At 46.4% G+C, this 16,424-nt stretch overlaps 2 protein-coding genes across 2 annotated transcripts; both read right to left on the reverse strand.

Annotated features, from left to right (window-relative positions):
* Positions 1-96: 96 nt before the first annotated feature.
* LOC148126619 (uncharacterized) lies at positions 97-8,830 on the reverse strand. Its single transcript, XM_087927912.1, has 2 exons — positions 8,318-8,830; positions 97-4,922 (listed from the first exon to the last, which is right to left on the reverse strand). Exon 2 carries the CDS (start codon positions 4,089-4,091, stop codon positions 1,758-1,760), a length of 2,334 nt encoding a protein of 777 aa, XP_087784038.1. The 5' UTR covers positions 4,092-4,922; positions 8,318-8,830; the 3' UTR covers positions 97-1,757.
* A 1,248-nt stretch (positions 8,831-10,078) lies between these two features.
* On the reverse strand, positions 10,079-16,352 carry LOC113455090 (uncharacterized). The gene is made up of 2 exons (XM_087927792.1): positions 16,208-16,352; positions 10,079-14,648 (listed from the first exon to the last, which is right to left on the reverse strand). The coding sequence occupies exon 2, from the start codon at positions 14,441-14,443 to the stop codon at positions 11,546-11,548; it is 2,898 nt and encodes a 965-aa protein (XP_087783918.1). The 5' UTR covers positions 14,444-14,648; positions 16,208-16,352; the 3' UTR covers positions 10,079-11,545.
* Between the last annotated feature and the right edge of the window lie 72 nt (positions 16,353-16,424).

Here is a 16,424-nt window from a genome sequence, read left to right on the forward strand (position 1 = left end):
AAACGGTCACTAAATGAACTATTGCTTGAGTCCACTAGCTGCATTGACAAATTGATGGGGAAAAGCAGTTCAAACAAAAAGTGAAAGACAACAGGATATCACCCTATCCATTTATTGCGGTCTCCTCTTTCTTTTCCATAAAATGCTTCCTGTGCTGAAACTTTGGGTTGTGGGGCATTGCCTATTTTTTCTATTGTCAAGGGTGAACCATAAAAAAGCCACACCCTTCCCATTTAAAAATCCTCTTAGCTATCGGTTTTAAAACCAGCTAATGCACTAAAACTCAGTGTTTCCATAAATATTTTGATCTCTTCCAAAAGGCCTTTTAAAATCACCACAAAATTATCAGCAAAGTCCTTCTTACCTCGGGGCTTCTGCTGTGCTCTAGGACAGTGGCCCCCAACCCTTTTTGTGCCATGGCCCTGTACCGGCATCACAAAATGATCCGCGCCCCGGTAACGGCATCAGCACGCATGACAAGGAAAGGCGAGCCGGGCGACCGGCCAGCCAGCCACCCCCCCACTTCTCCCTGCCCCCTTCAACTCCTCCTTTGTACCTTTGTCGATGGGCTTCGCTTCGGGACGGTCACTCGGCTCGCCTTGCCTTGGGTGCTGAAAGAATCCTCGCACCTTAGTTTCGTTCGAAGCCCCCACCCCTTCGATGAAACTAAGGTGCGAGGATTCCTTCAGGACCTAAATGCCACTTTCCAACCGGAAAAGCTCACCCGGAAGCACTTTCTCGTCAAGCAAGATGGCGGCGCCCAGCAAACCGGCGGCCCGGTAGGAAATGTTCCATGGACTGGTACCAGTCCGCGGCCCGGTGGTTGGGGACCCCTGCTCTAGGATACACATCCTATGTTTCTATTTATTTTCCAGATTTGTTAATCCTGCCCAACTAAAGAGAGACTTTTGGTGGCTTGCAAGGTTTTAGCAGAAACCTTAGTTTCCCCCCTTTTGTCAGGACTTTTGCTTTTCATCCATCTCTCTTTTTCTTTTTAAATTCTTAAAATCATAGGGTGAAAAGGAACCGACAAGAGAATAACAGAACTATAGTCTTCTAGTCTTACCTTCCCTGCCCAAGGCAGGAGTCTTCATACACTTCCAAACAATCTCACATTAGATATTAGATTTTCACACTCGCGTCTGATTTTCACATCTTAGAATTAAAATTTTTAAAAATTTAAAACAAAATTTAACTTGGCAAAAAACATTTAAAGGAGGCAATAAATTAATGGACAATCTCCAAGAGGCAAGAGGTTTCAATGGGCAAGGAAAAATATTCTCTTGTTGTACACCTTATTCATTGAGGCTGAAAGAGTATTTTTCCAGACAAGCCATACATCACACTTCAAAGATTTAAAGTACAACTTCGCTATTTGGATTGGAGTGTGATTTTAAGCGATGGTTGATAAGAAAATGCTCTTCCACGATCTGAGAGTTTCTAATTCCCCCGTCCACTTTATGAACTTTTATATAACTTCTAAGAGTGGAACAACTATAAAAACCCTCTACTCATCAGGGCCTGTTAGGACTTGATCAATGTGAGTTTTCTGGTGCCTCGCTTTTGAGTGAACCTTTACCGCACTATGTGCATCTCTATGGCTTCATTCTCACATGGACCTTTTGATGCCTTCTAAGGTGTTGTTGTTGGGAAAAACATTTCCCACACTCCACACACAGGTATGGCTTCTCCCCCGTGTGGATTCTCTGATGAACCCGAAGCAGTGTTGCCGTGAGAAAACCTTTCCCACACTCCCCTTATTTACAGGACCTCTCTTCCGTGTGCCTCTTCTGATGCCTCCGAAGTTCAGCAGACTCCACAAATCGTTTCCCACATTCTGAGCATGGATAAGGTCTGTCTCCAGTGTGAAGTTTCTGATGTCGATTAAGGCTTGACTTACAGGTAAAACATCTCCCACATTCTGGGCACTGATGGGTTCTTTCCCCGGTGTGAAGTTTCTGATGTCGAACTAGACTTTCCTTGTAGCCAAAACATTTCCCACATTCTGAGCACTGATGGGGTTTTTTTCCAGTGTGAATTCTCTGATGTCGCATTAGGTGTGACTTTTCAAAAAAACATTTCCCACATTCTGAGCACTGATGGGGTTTTTTTCCAGTGTGAATTCTCTGATGTCGCATTAGGTGTGACTTTTCAAAAAAACATTTCCCACATTCAGGACACTTTTCATTTTTCTGCACATGCCCTCCATTGTGAAGCCTCTCATGTTTGCTAAGAGAATATTTCCAACGAAAAGTTTTCTCACACTCCGGACATTTATATTGCTTTTCTAAGTGGATTGTCTGATGCTTCAAAAGTGCACCTTTCCGGGTAAAAGATTTGTCACACACTGAGCATTTGTGGTGTTTCTCACCCATATGGGCTTGGCAGTGACTTCTAAGGGTTGATTGACAAGTAAATGCTTTCCCACAGTCTAAACATTTGAACTTTTTTTCCCCTCTGTGAACATTCTCATGCTTTCTCAGGATTTCTACTGTACGGAAAAATCTTCCACACTCGATGCACATATAGGGCTTCATCCTGGTATGGATACTCTGATGTTGAAAAAGAGCTTCCTTAAAAGAAAAACATTTATCACAATCCTTACATTTATACAGCTTTTCTACCGTGTGTGTCCTTTGGTGTCTCCGAAGTTGAGAAGAATCGACAAAACATTTCCCACATTCTGAGCACTGATGGGGTCTTTCTCTGGGGTGAAGTTTTTCATATTCAATTAGGTGTGACTCCAGCATATGAACCCGAAGCAGTGTTACTGTCCGAAAACTTATCCCACACTCCCCACATTTACAGGACCTCTCTTCCGTGTGCCTCTTCTGATGCCTCCGAAGTTCAGCAGACAACACAAATCGTTTCCCACATTCTGAGCATGGATAAGGTCTGTCTCCAGAGTGAAGTTTCTGATGTCGAAATAGACTTTCCTTGTAGCCAAAACATTTCCCACATTCTGAGCATGGATAAGGTCTGTCTCCAGAGTGAAGTTTCTGATGTCGAACTAGACTTTCCTTGTAGCCAAAACATTTCCCACATTCTGAGCACTGATGGGGTTTTTTTCCAGTGTGAATTCTCTGATGTCGCATTAGGTGTGACTTTTGAAAAAAACATTTCCCACATTCTGAGCACTGATGGGGGTTTTTTCCAGTGTGAATTCTCTGATGTCGCATTAGGTGTGACTTTTCAAAAAAACATTTCCCACATTCAGGACACTTTTCATTTTTCTGCACATGCCCTCCATTGTGAAGCCTCTCATGTTTGCTAAGAGAATATTTGCAACGAAAAGTTTTCTCACACTCTGGACATTTATATTGCATCTCTAAGTGGATTCTCTGATGCCTCACAAGTGCACCTTTCCAGGTAAAAGATTTCTCACATACTGAGCATTTGTGGTGTTTCTCACCCATATGGGCTTGGCAGTGACTTCTAAGGGTTGATTGACAAGTAAATGCTTTCCCACAGTCTAAACATTTGAACTTTTTTTCCCTTCTGTGAACATTCTCATGCTTTCTCAGGATTTGTACTGTACGGAAAAATCTTCCACACTCGACGCACATATAGGGCTTCACCCCGGTATGGATACTCTGATGTCGAAAAAGAGCTCCCTTATAAGAAAAACATTTATCACAATCCTTACATATATACAGATTTTCTGCCGTGTGTGTCCTTTGGTGTCTCCGAAGTTCAGAAGAATCGACAAATCTTTTCTCACATTCTGGGCACTGATGGGGTCTTTCTCCGGTGTGAAGTTTGTGATGTCGCATTAGGTGTGACTTTTCCAAAAAACATTTCCCACATTCTGAGCACTGATGGGGTCTTTCTCTGGTGTGAAGTTTGTGATGTCGCATTAGGTGTGACTTTTCCAAAAAACATTTCCCACATTCTGAGCACTGATGGGGCCTTTCTCTGGTGTGAAGTTTGTGATGTCGCATTAGGTGTGACTTTTCCAAAAAACATTTCCCACATTCTGGGCACTGATGGGGTCTTTCTCCAGTATGAACTTTTTGATGTCGCAGCAAGCATGATTTTGTGGAAAAAGTTTTCCCACATTCTGGGCACGTTTTGCTTTCTTCTGTGTGCATTTTATTATGTTTGCAAAGAGATGAGCTTCGAGTGAAACGTTTTCCACACTCTAAGCATATATAAGGATTCTTTCCTTTGTGAATTTTCTCATGTTCTCTAAACAATTGTTTATTACGGAAAGATTTCCCACACTCCAGACATTGATAAGGTTTCTCTCTGGTGTGGATTTGCTGATGTTTAAGCAGCTGTGAGGCTCGAGGAAAGCAGAGCCCACATTGCTCACACTTGCAGGGCTTCTCTTCAGTCGGGCTGTTGGGAGGCCTAGAAAGGCGCCGTCTCCCAGGAAATCTTCCCCAGCGCCTCCAGGATTCCTGAGATCTCTTTCTTCCCTGGTGGATTCTCTGATGAGCTCCAAGGTCCGAGCCTTTAGCAAAACGCTCCCCGCACTCTCCGCATTTGTAAGGCTTCACTCCAGGGTGGCTCCGGAGATGTTTGGCAAAGCTCCAGACTCCAGGAAAGGAGCTCCCACAAAGAGAACACAGGTGGGATCCACTCCCCGTGTGCAGCTTCCGGTGGATCAAAAGGAGGGACCGGTGAGCAAAGGATTTCCCCACTCGGAGCACTTAGAGAGTCTCTCCTGATTCCTCTGAAGGGACCTTTGGCCAAAGGCTTCCACCCTCTGCATTGTTTCCCGGGGCTGCTCACTTCTAGGGTTTTCTATCTGAGTAAAGTCTAACAAGCAGAACTTTGGCCCAAAAGTTGGAGGATGAGTAGGAGGATGGGCTCCAGCACGAGTCCATATGCTTGGAAGACTAAACCTCCGGTCCCGGTGACTGAGCCAGATTGGATCCTGCAATCAGTACTTTGTCCAAAGGTTTTCCTGGTGACACCTGCAGGATGAAGAAAAAAGAAGTGAATAGCCAAGGAGCCCAAACAATAGCAAGAAGAGCCAGCTATATGAACCCTGGAGGACGCCCCACCTCCAAAGTCTCTATTCCCTCCCTGCAGAATCAAAGCCATGCTGGGATGCCCCCGTTTGGAGCTGACCTCCCCTTCCCTCTTCTTAGCAGAAAGAGTGGGATGGCAGAGAGTCCCTGACTGCCTGAACTGGGGACGATCCCTGCCTTTTCCTTTTTGCCCAGTAATGGGCAAGGTGATTGTACGTGACGTGAGACATTCTACAAAGACTCCCTTCCCATAGGATTTATATGTTTCAGGTAGATCTAACTGTGTACAGAGTACAACCAATGTTGGTATTCATGAACACAGTTCTTTGGGCCACCAGAGACTATAATATGGGCTATTCCAAGAATGGCTTCCTATTGTTGCTTTCTAGCTGAGGAAGGATGTAAAAACATCCATCGGGGTCATCAATGGCTCATGTTGGGGGTCAAGTGAGACACCGCCCCCATTTCCTGAAAGGGAGGCTGATGGCATATTTTCCCAACATTTCCACAAGATCGTCCTAGCTGACCAGGTCAGATTTTGGAATCTCTCTTCAAACATTTTCTTTTGGCTTCAATTGTTGCATCCAGCCAAATGCTGGAGTCACTTTATTAATGGGAGAAGCACCAGAAACCATGGTTAAAATAATAATAGTTTAGCTGAGGGTTGTATAATGTCTGGGCTGAGGTTGTAAAATGCCTGGGCCCCACTTTGGAGAAGTGTCCTTGGAGCAAAATCGAATTTTACCTCACAGCCTTTATGGGTTGGCAATATTATAGTATTGACATGGTTTGTTTCTTCACTGTCATACTCAATCCTTTTCAGTTCCATTGAGATCTCCGAGGCTGCCCTGGTCAAGGCCACTGACCATCCTGAATCTCCTCCTCTTCCTGTCCCCCCTCAGCTCCCTTGTTCTCCTTCTGTCATTTACAACTCTGTTCATTCTTCCTTTCTTTTCCCTCCATTTCTCTCCTAGTAGGCTTGCTCTATCACTTGCTAGTAATTTGTAAAGAAAGAGCTTCTTAAAATCTAAAGAAGAAATTCAATACACGCACGCTGAACACAATAGGGAACAAACAGCTTGTATTTAAAAACTTGACCGTATATATCAGGGCTGTTAAACTGGGGACTTGCAAGCTGGATACATGACACACAGGTTACATCACCCCCAGCTTCGCGAAAGGGAAAAACACCGTGAAACGTCACGTGACGGCAACTCAATTAGGGGAACAAAAACTATAGTCTGCAGAGCAGATAGTCAATCTAGGCAGGTATGTTATCTCCCTGAAGCAAAAAATAAAAGATGTCAGAGAAATAATCAAACCCATGAAGTCCTATCCCATTCTTCTGCACGTGGAGACCAATGACTCAACAATGAATCTGAAAAGAGCAGAAGTGGTTCCCATTTTAGAAGAAAGGATAAAAAAAGAGATCTGGGAAACTACAAACCAATCAGCCTAACATCAGTGCCTGGGAAGATACTGGAATAGATCATAAAAACACAGATCTGCAAACATCTAGAAACAAAGTTATAACTAAAAGCCAGCACAAGTTTGTTAAAAACAGATCACGCCAAACCAATCTTATTTAGTTCTTTGACAAGCACGGTTAGTCTAGAGCAGGGGCGTCAAAGTCAAGGCCCACAGGGTGCTTAAATCTCGCCCACAGAGCTGGCCTGGAAATAGCAAATGGTCTGCGGTGCTTCCGCTAGGAAACATGCACCTCGTTTTAAGCCTGGTCTTCCTCCTGCAGCACTCTGCCAGCCAAATAGGGGCGTGGCCGGGGTGTCTCCAGAGGGCTCCGCCAGCCTGTTACAGGCCAACATGGAGCCTCCATGGCCTGGATCCGGTCCTCCAAGACTGTTTGGTCCTCTCCACAGACTGTGCCTGCTTTCCTAGCATCCAGAATTCCACTTACTCCTCCCCACCCCATTTCCCATGATTTTACTGTACTTACTTTTTGAAGAGCACCGGAAGACACTGACCCATGTGGCAGAGAAGCCCAAGTCTTTTATTCGGAAGCCAGGGAAGCTGTAAGAACGTGAGATGTAACGAAAACAGCTTTCCCCATCTGAATAAAAGACTGGCTTCTCTGCCATGAGGACCTGCAATTTTAGTTTGGGCCGAGTCTGGCCGGGAACCAGCAGCCTCCTGTTTCCCGCTGACTGGCAATGAGGTACCTCAGTGGATTGGGGGAGGCCTTGGGTGGCCTGCTCCAGCACTAGGCCCCCCCATGCTCTTCCCCAGCCTGAGCTACCTCATTTGCATTTAATGACCTGCGCATTCGATTAACAAATGCATTGGGAAAAGCAGGGAGTGATCATGTTCATTTAACATGATTCAATCAAATGAATCCTCGGATTACGAATGTAACTGGCAGGCTCTATTCTATTAGTAACCCGAGAATTAACTGTGTAAGGAGAGTGAGGGAGGGTCTCGGGGAAGTCCTGCCTTAGCACTTGGCCACCACAGGTGCCCTCCACCCCCCCACGAGTCCTGTGACTATGGCCACCCTCCACCCCAACCCCTGGCCCTCCGAGGTCAAACAAAACCCTCAATGAAATGGAGTTTGACACCCCTGGTCCAGACAAAAGAAGGATTAGGGGTGACAGAATAGCAGTATTCCAGTATTTGAGGCGCTGCCCCAAAGAAGAGGAAGTCGATCTATTTTCCCGAACCTCCAGAAGGCAGGACAAGAAATAATGAATGGAAAAAAAATCAAGGAGAGAAAGGACTTGGAATTAAGGAGGAACTTCCTAACGGGAACAATTAATAGGTGCAGCAACGGGTCTGCAGAACTTGTGGGTGCTCCAAATCTGGAGTTTTTTCAAAAAAAAAAAAAAAAGAATGGACAAACCCGTCTGAAATGGTAGAGGATCTCCTGCCTGAGTTGGACTACTAGAAGACCCCCAAGGTCCTTAGCAGCTCTATTCTGATTTAGAAAACCCACCAAGGAGGGGCTCCCATATCACAGCCTCTTCAAAGCAAAAGGAATGGGGGGGCGGGGGGGGGAGAGCGTTTTAGAGCTTCTACCCAACTTGGCCAAACAAAAGCAGTTACAATATTAGAAAATATATATAAAAAAATCTTCATTCCTTGTTCTACTTAGATCAAACAGAAAGATATTTTCTGCGTTGGCAGAACATGAGCTCAGTTCAAGCAATTTGGCCCTTTTTCTCCACCTAATTAAGGAGACAAGACCCGTATTTCTTTCTATTACTCCAAATCCCCCTTAAACCCTCCAAGGAAAAGCCCCCTTTGCCCTCCGTGGGGCGAGGCTCCCCGTCCAGCCCGGCATCCACCCGGGACCCTCCTGGCACCCAGGGGGGACTCGGGGCTACCTTCCTCCTGGCGGCCCGAGGGAGAGCAGGAGCCCCGCCTGCCCGGAGCAGCCTTGCCCGACAGCGAGAATCCGCACAGCCGCCCCAAAATGCTGCAATTGGGAAAAGGGGGCAACAAAAAGCCCCCCCTGAACTTCAGCTCCCAGACAGGGTGTCACGGAGGAACGAGAGGAGCTTCCTAGAGCGGACCCTCGAAGGCTTCTCCCCACCCCTTCCGACCCCCGTTTCTCCGCTTCCTCCTTCCTTTCTTCCTCCGTGATCCGCTGCTGCTTTTGGGGTCCGGGAAGCGCCGCTTTTCCTTCGGAGGGCGAGGGGCGCCTCTTTCCCGGCCGGGCGGAGTCCAGAGAGGTCGGGATCCTTTCCCTGCCTCCCAGAATTGGGAAGAGGCGATCGGGGATCCCCGCTTCTTGCTTCCCGCGAAGTTTGGAGGGGACTTGGATGCGGGACCGGGCGCCTCATCTCTTCATTGCTCGCCGGCCGGTCTCCCTGCGGCAGAGGCAGCCCCGTGGAAGGAAGGAAGGAAGGAAGGAAGGAAGGAAGGAAGGAAGGAAGGAAACCTCCCTCCTTCTCCCACTAGGTGCAAAGGGGGACAAGGCGTAGACATAGAGTAACAGTTGGAAGGCACCTTGGAGGTCATCTAGTCTTCCTTGCCTTTTCGTTCCTTCCTAAGGAGCGCCGTCTCCATTCAGGGCTCCTCTTCCCAGGTGCGTTGTGGGAAAGTGTGGCACCCAAAATGCAAGTAGATGGACCCACATGACCCACGGATCAGAGGTTGCATGGGAGGCTATTTGCCAGTTGTAGAAAACGAGCAAATGTACAGATTAAGAGAGTTGGAAGGGAGCTTTAAGGTCTTCTATCCCAACCCCCTGCCCAAGCAAGTGATCCTACACCATTCCAGACTAGGCGCAAAGGAAGGGTTGAATTCCCTGCCTTGCCTTCTACACACACACCCCAGCTCTGTTCCCACTTGGGCTCCTCTTCCCAGGTGCATTGAGCGAAAGTGCGGCCTCACAAGTAGATGGAGCCACGTGACACTCATGGATCAGAGGTTGCATGGGATGACCAATTGTGCAAAAAGAGAGGGCACAATTGTCCCATATTGTGCACCTCAGAACCCCAGGAAAGAACATTCCATAAGCCTTGCTTTCATCACGGTTTGCCCCTTCTGGTGTCTCCAAAGTTCAGCAGACTCCACAAATCTTTTCTCACATTCTGGCCATTCATAGAGTCTGACTCCTCTCTGAAGTCTCCGATGTCACATTAGGTGTGACTTTTCAACAAAACATCTCCACATTCATTTGACTTCCCCTTCTATTCTCCATCTTCCTCTTCTAAGAACTCTCAACTTATCTATAGGTCGTCCTCGACTTACGACCACCACTGAACCCAAAATTTCCATTGTTAAGTGAAACACCTGTTACGTGAGTTTTCCCCATTTTACGACCTGGCTTGCCACAGTTGTTAAGTGAATCACTGCAGTTGTTTAGCTGGTCACATGGTTGTTAAATGAATCTGGCTTCCCCCTTGAGTTTGCTTGTCAAAAGGTTGCAAAAGGGGGTCAGATGACCCTGGAACACCGCAACAGTGAGTCAGTGGTCAAGCAGCTGAATTTGGATTACCTGATGCTGAGAAATGGTCATCAGTTACTTTTTTCAGTGCCATTTAACTTCAAACAGTCACTAAATGAACTGTTGAGTCGACTAGCTATATTGACAAATTGATGGGGAAAAGCGGTTCAAAGAAATGAGAGAAAAAATGAAAGACACTTTATCCATTTATTGCGGTCTCCTCTTTCTTTTCCTTAAAATGCTTCCTGTGCTGAAACTTTGGGTTTTGGGGCATTGCCTACTTTTTCTATTGTCGAAGGTGAACCATAAAAAAGCCACACCCTTCCCATTTAAAAATCCTCTTAGCTATCGGTTTTAAAACCAGCTAATGCACTAAAACTCAGTGTTTCCATAAATATTTTGATCTCTTCCAAAAGGCCTTTTAAAATCACCACAAAATTATCAGCAAAGTCCTTCTTACCTCGGGGCTTCTGCTGTGCTCTAGGACAGTGGCCCCCAACCCTTTTTGTGCCATGGCCCTGTACCGGCATCACAAAATGATCCGCGCCCCGGTAACGGCATCAGCATGCATGACAAGGCAAGGCGAGCCGAGCGACCGGCCAGCCAGCCGCCCCCCCGCTTCTCCCCGCCTTCAACTCCTCCTTTGTACCTTTGTCGATGGGCTTCGCTTGGGGATGGTCGGTCAGCTTGCCTTGCCTTAGTTTCGTTCGAAGCCCCCACCCCTTCAATGAAACTAAGGCGCGAGGATTCCTTCAGGACCTAAATGCCACTTTCCAACTGGAAAAGCTCACCCGGAAGCACTTTCTCGTCAAGCAAGATGGCGGCGCCCAGCAAACCAGCGGCCCGGTAGGAAATGTTCCATGGACCGGAACCGGTCCGCAGCCCGGTGGTTGGGGACCCCTGCTCTAGGATACACATCCTATGTTTCTATTTATTTTCCAGATTTGTTAATCCTGCCCAACTAAAGAGAGACTTTTGGTGGCTTGCAAGGTTTTAGCAGAAACCTTAGTTTCCCCCCTTTTGTCAGGACTTTTGCTTTTCATCCATCTCTTTTTCTTTTTAAATTCTTAAAATCATAGGGTGAAAAGGAACCGACAAGAGAATAACAGAACTATAGTCTTCTAGTCTTATCTTCCCTGCCCAAGGCAGGAGTCTTCATACACTTCCAAACAATCTCACATTAGATATTAGATTTTCACACTCGCGTCTGATTTTCACATCTTAGAATTAAATTTTTTAAAAATTACAACAAAATTTAAGTTGGCAAAGAAAATCTCCAGGAGGCAATAAATTAATGGACAATCTCCAGGAGGCAAGAGGTTCCAATGGGCAAGGAACAGTATTCTCTTGTTATACACCTTATTCATTGATGCTGAAAGAGTATTTTTCCAGACAAACCATACATCACACTTCAAAGATTTAAACTGCATCTTCGCTATTTGGATTGGAGTGTGATTTTTAAGCGATGGTTGATAAGAAAATGCTCTTCCACGATCTGAGAGTTTCTAATTCCCCCGTCCCCTTTATGAACTTTTATATAACTTCTAAGAGTGGAACAACTATAAAAACCCTCTACTCATCAGGGCCTGTTAGGACTTGATCAATGTGAGTTTTCTGGTGCCTCGCTTTTGAGTGAACCTTTACCGCACTATGTGCATCTCTATGGCTTCATTCTCACATGGACCTTTTGATGCCTTCTAAGCTGTTGTTGTTGGGAAAAACATTTCCCACACTCCACACACAGGTATGGCTTCTCCCCCAAGTGGATTCTCTGATGAACCCGAAGCAGTGTTGCTGTGAGAAAACCTTTCCCACACTCCCCACATTTATAGGGCCTCTCTTCCGTGTGCCTCTTCTGATGCCTCCGAAGTTCAGCAGACTCCACAAATCGTTTCCCACATTCTGAGCATGGATAAGGTCTGTCTCCAGTGTGAAGTTTCTGATGTTGATTTAGGTGTGACTTATAGGTAAAACATCTCCCACATTCTGGGCACTGATGGGGTCTCTCTCCAGTGTGAATTTTCTGATGTCGAACTAGACTTCCCTTGTAGCCAAAACATTTCCCACATTCTGAGCACTGATGGGGTCTTTCTCCGGTGTGAAGTTTCTGATGTTGCATTAGCTGTGACTTTTCAAAAAAACATTTCCCACATTCTGAGCACTGATGGGGTTTTTCTCCAGTGTGAATTCTCTGATGTCGCATTAGGTGTGACTTTTCAAAAAAACACTTCCCACATTCAGGACACTTTTCATTTTTCTGCACATGCCCTCCATTGTGAAGCCTCTCATGTTTGCTAAGATAATATTTCCAACGAAAAGTTTTCTCACACTCCGGACATTTATATTGCTTTTCTAAGTGGATTCTCTGATGGTTCAAAAGTGCACCTTTCCAGGTAAAAGATTTGTCACACACTGAGCACTTGTGGTGTTTCTCACCCATATGGGCTTGGCAGTGACGTCTAAGGGTTGATTGACAAGTCAATGCTTTCCCACAGTCTAAACATTTGAACTTTTTTCCCCCTCTGTGAACATTCTCATGATTTCTGAGGATTTGTACTGTACGGAAAAATCTTCCACACTCGATGCACATATAGGGCTTCACCCCGGTATGGATACTCTGATGTCGAACAAGAGTTCCCTTATAAGAGAAACATTTATCACAATCCTTACATTTATACAGCTTTTCTGCCGTGTGTGTCCTTTGGTGTCTCCGAAGTTCAGAAGAATTGACAAATCTTTTCTCACATTCTGGGCACTGATGGGGTCTTTCTCTGGGGTGAAGTTTCCCATGTTGAATTAGGTGTGACTCCTGCATATGAACCCGAAGCAGTGTTACTGTCCGAAAACTTATCCCACACTCCCCACATTTACAGGACCTCTCTTCTCTGTGCCCCTTCTGATGCTTCCGAAGTTCAGCAGACAACACAAATGTTTTCTGACATTCTGGGCATTGATAGCGTCTCTCTCCAGTGTGAAGTTTCTGATGTCGATATAGACTTTCCCTGTAGCCAAAACATTTCCCACATTCTGAGCACTGATGGGGTTTTTCTCCAGTGTGAATTCTCTGATGTTGAATTAGGCTTAACTTTCGATCAAAACACTTCCCACATTCAGGACACTTTTTATTTTTCTGCGCAGGCTCTTCTTTGTGAAGCCTCACATGTTTGCTAAGAGAATATTTGCAACGAAATGTTTTCTCACACTCCGGACATTTATATTGCTTTTCTAAGTGTGTTCTCTGATGCCTCACAAGTGCACCTTTCCAGGTAAAAGATTTGTCACATACTGAGCATTTGTGGGGTTTCACACCCGTATGGGCTTGGCAGTGACTTCTAAGGGTTGATTGACAAGTAAATGCTTTCCCACAGTCTAAACATTTGAACTTTTTTTCCCCTCTGTGAACATTCTCATGATTTCTGAGGATTTGTACTGTACGGAAAAATCTTCCACACTCGATGCACATATAGGGCTTCACCCCGGTATGGATACTCTGATGTTGAAAAAGAGCTTCGTTATAAGAAAAACATTTATCACAATCCTTACATTTATACAGCTTTTCTGTCGTGTGTGTCCTTTGGTGTCTCCGAAGTTCAGAAGAATTGACAAATCTTTTCCCACATTCTGGGCACTGATAGGGTCTCTCCCCACTGTGAGACTTACGTTTTTCTCCCTTGTGCCTTCTTTGGTGTCTCCGAAGTTCAGAAGTATCCACAAATCTTTTCTCACATTCTGGGCATGGATAAGGTCTGTCCCCAGTGTGAAGTCTCTGATGTCGAATTAGGGTTGACTTTTGGCCAAAACACTTCCCACATTCTGGGCACTGATGGGGTCTTTCTCCGGTGTGAAGTCTCCGATGTCGCAGCAAGCATGATTTTGTGGAAAAAGTTTTCCCACATTCTGGGCACGTTTTGCTTTCCTCCTTTGTGTGTATTTTATTATGTTGGCAAAGAGATGAGCTTCGAGTGAAACATTTTCCACACACTAAGCATTTATAAGGATTCTTTCCTGTGTGAATTTTCTCATGTTTTCTAAACAATTGTTTATTACGGAAAGATTTCCCACACTCCAGACATTGATAAGGTTTCTCTCTGGTGTGGATTTGCTGATGTTTAAGCAGCTGTGAGGCTCGAGGAAAGCAGAGCCCACATTGCTCACACTTGCAGGGCTTCTCTTCAGTCGGGCTGTTGGGAGGCCTAGAAAGGCGCCGTCTCCCAGGAAATCTTCCCCAGCGCCTCCAGGATTCCTGAGATCTCTTTCTTCCCTGGTGGATTCTCTGATGAGCTCCAAGGTCCGAGCCTTTAGCAAAACGCTCCCTGCACTCTCCGCATTTGTAAGGCTTCACTCCAGGGTGGCTCCGGAGATGTTTGGCAAAGCTCCAGACTCCAGGAAAGGAACTCCCACAAAGAGAACACAGGTGGGATCCACTCCCCGTGTGCAGCTTCCGGTGGATCAAAAGGAGGGACCGGTGAGCAAAGGATTTCCCGCACTCGGAGCACTTAGAGAGTCTCTCCTGATTCCTCTGAAGGGACCTTTGGCCAAAGGCTTCCACCCTCTGCATTGTTTCCCGGGGCTGCTCACTTCCAGGGTTTTCTATCTGAGTAAAGTCTAACAAGCAGAACTTTGGCCCAAAAGTTGGAGGATGGGCAGGAGGATGGACTCCAGCACGAGTCCAAAAGCTCAGGAGACGAAACCTCCGGTCCCGGTGACTGAGCCAGATTGGATCCTGCAAGCCGAACTTTGTCCAGAGGATCTCCTGGTGGCACCTGCCGGATGAAGAAAAAAGAAGTGAAGGAGAGAGGAAGATTTATTTTCTTCGGCTCTCTCAATAGCCCAAACAATAGCTGGAAGACCCTCTTTATGAACCCTGGTGGGCCCCTCAAAGCCTCTATTCCCTCCCCCCAGAATCAAAGCAATGGTGGGATCCTCCCTGTGTGGCTGTCCTCTCCTTCCCTTATCTTATCATGATGAGAAGAACGGCTGACAGAGTCCTTGTTGGCCCCCATTTGCCTGCCTGAACTGGGGAAGATCCCCGTCTTTTCCTTTTCCGTGGGAGGGGAGGGCAGTAATGCTACACGAAGTCAGACAAACTACAAAGCCTCCCACCACCCTGAGGATTTGGATGTGCCAGGTAGATCTAATTGTGTACAGAGGACAAACTAAAGATTGAATATGTCTCCCTCCTAGAGTGGCTTCCCTTTTTTGCTTAATATTTTAAGGAGGATGCAAATACATTGATCATGGCCAGCAATGCAGTTTGAACACAATAGGGAAGAAACGGCTTCCATTTTAAAAAGTGACCCAATATATGAACCTAAAGAGGAAGACCGATGGAAGTCTGTCACTTTTAGAGGAAAACAACAACGGTGAGCAAAGCCCCTTCTATCTCTCCTACTCCACTCCAATGAATCTCCTCTGGAACTGAACAATCGCTGTCATGTTCTCCCTCGGGAAGGGAATATGCGGACGCCCACAAAAGAGCAGTCTTCAATAGATTCTTAAAAAGAGGCCAAATCCAGCATTTCTGCAACAGGAAGAAAATATCCTAGAATTTTCTAGGGAAAAAAGGCCAGCATCAGTGATTCAATTTGTAGGGGAAACTAAAGTCTGCAGAGAGGACAGTCAGTCAGTCTATTCTCCAGAGCACCAGGAGGCAGGACAAGAAATAATGGATGGAAACAGATCAACCAGGAATTAAGGAGAAACTTTCTCACAATGAGGACAATCAACCAGTGTAGCAACCGGTCTGCAGAGGTTGTGGGTGCTCCAACACTGGAAGCTTTTGAGAAAAGAACGGACAGCCACCTGTCCGAAATGGTATAGGGTCTCCAGCTTGAGGAGGGGGCTGGACTAGAAGACCTCCAAGGTTCCCTCCAGCCCTATTCTGGTAGATAAAACCCACCAATGAGGGGCTGCCACATCACATCCTCTCCTTCAGGGCAAAACGAGGCAAATAATTTTTTTTTCCAGTTCCTCCCAGCTTTGCAGAAACAAAGGGAAAAATTAAAATACTAAAAGAAAAGCAAAGAATACCAATTCTTCTCCATTTAGAGATGAAGCTGAAAGAAAGTGGATCTTTTCTTCGTTGAGAGAACATTCAACTCAATTCAAGTAATTTGAACCTCACTCTCCCCCCCCCCCAACAAAACCCTCCACCCCCAATTGAACAGAGAAGGCGGGTTTTTTTTCCCCATTCACACAATTATCCCCCCGCAAAAAAACCTTTCAGGGAAAAGCCCCCTTTGCCCTCCGTGGGGCGAGGCTCCCCGTCCAGCCCCGCATCCACCCGGGACCCTCCTGGCACCGAGGGGGGACTCGGGGCTACCTTCCTCCTGGCGGCCCGAGGGAGAGCAGGAGCCCCGCCTGCCCGGAGCGGGGCCGAGGAGCAGCCTTGCCGGACGGGAAGAATCCCCACAGACGCCCGAAAATGCCGAAAATGTGGAAAAGGGAACAAAACCCCCATACGGGGTTGATAGGGAGAACGAGAGGACCTTCCTAGAGGGGCCCCACGGAGGCTTCTCCCCGCCTTTTCCGGCTTCGTT

This window comes from Pseudonaja textilis, chromosome 2, assembly GCF_049901715.1.
Source record: "Pseudonaja textilis isolate UNSWEBS1 chromosome 2, rPseTex1.2, whole genome shotgun sequence".
Taxonomy (NCBI): Eukaryota; Metazoa; Chordata; class Lepidosauria; order Squamata; family Elapidae; genus Pseudonaja; species Pseudonaja textilis.

Excerpts from the sequence above, each read along its gene's own strand:
- LOC148126619 (XM_087927912.1), bottom strand. The coding sequence starts at position 4,091 with ATGCACACAGAAGAAAGCAAAACGTGCCCAGAATGTGGGAAAACTTTT.
- LOC113455090 (XM_087927792.1), bottom strand. The coding sequence starts at position 14,443 with ATGCAGAGGGTGGAAGCCTTTGGCCAAAGGTCCCTTCAGAGGAATCAG.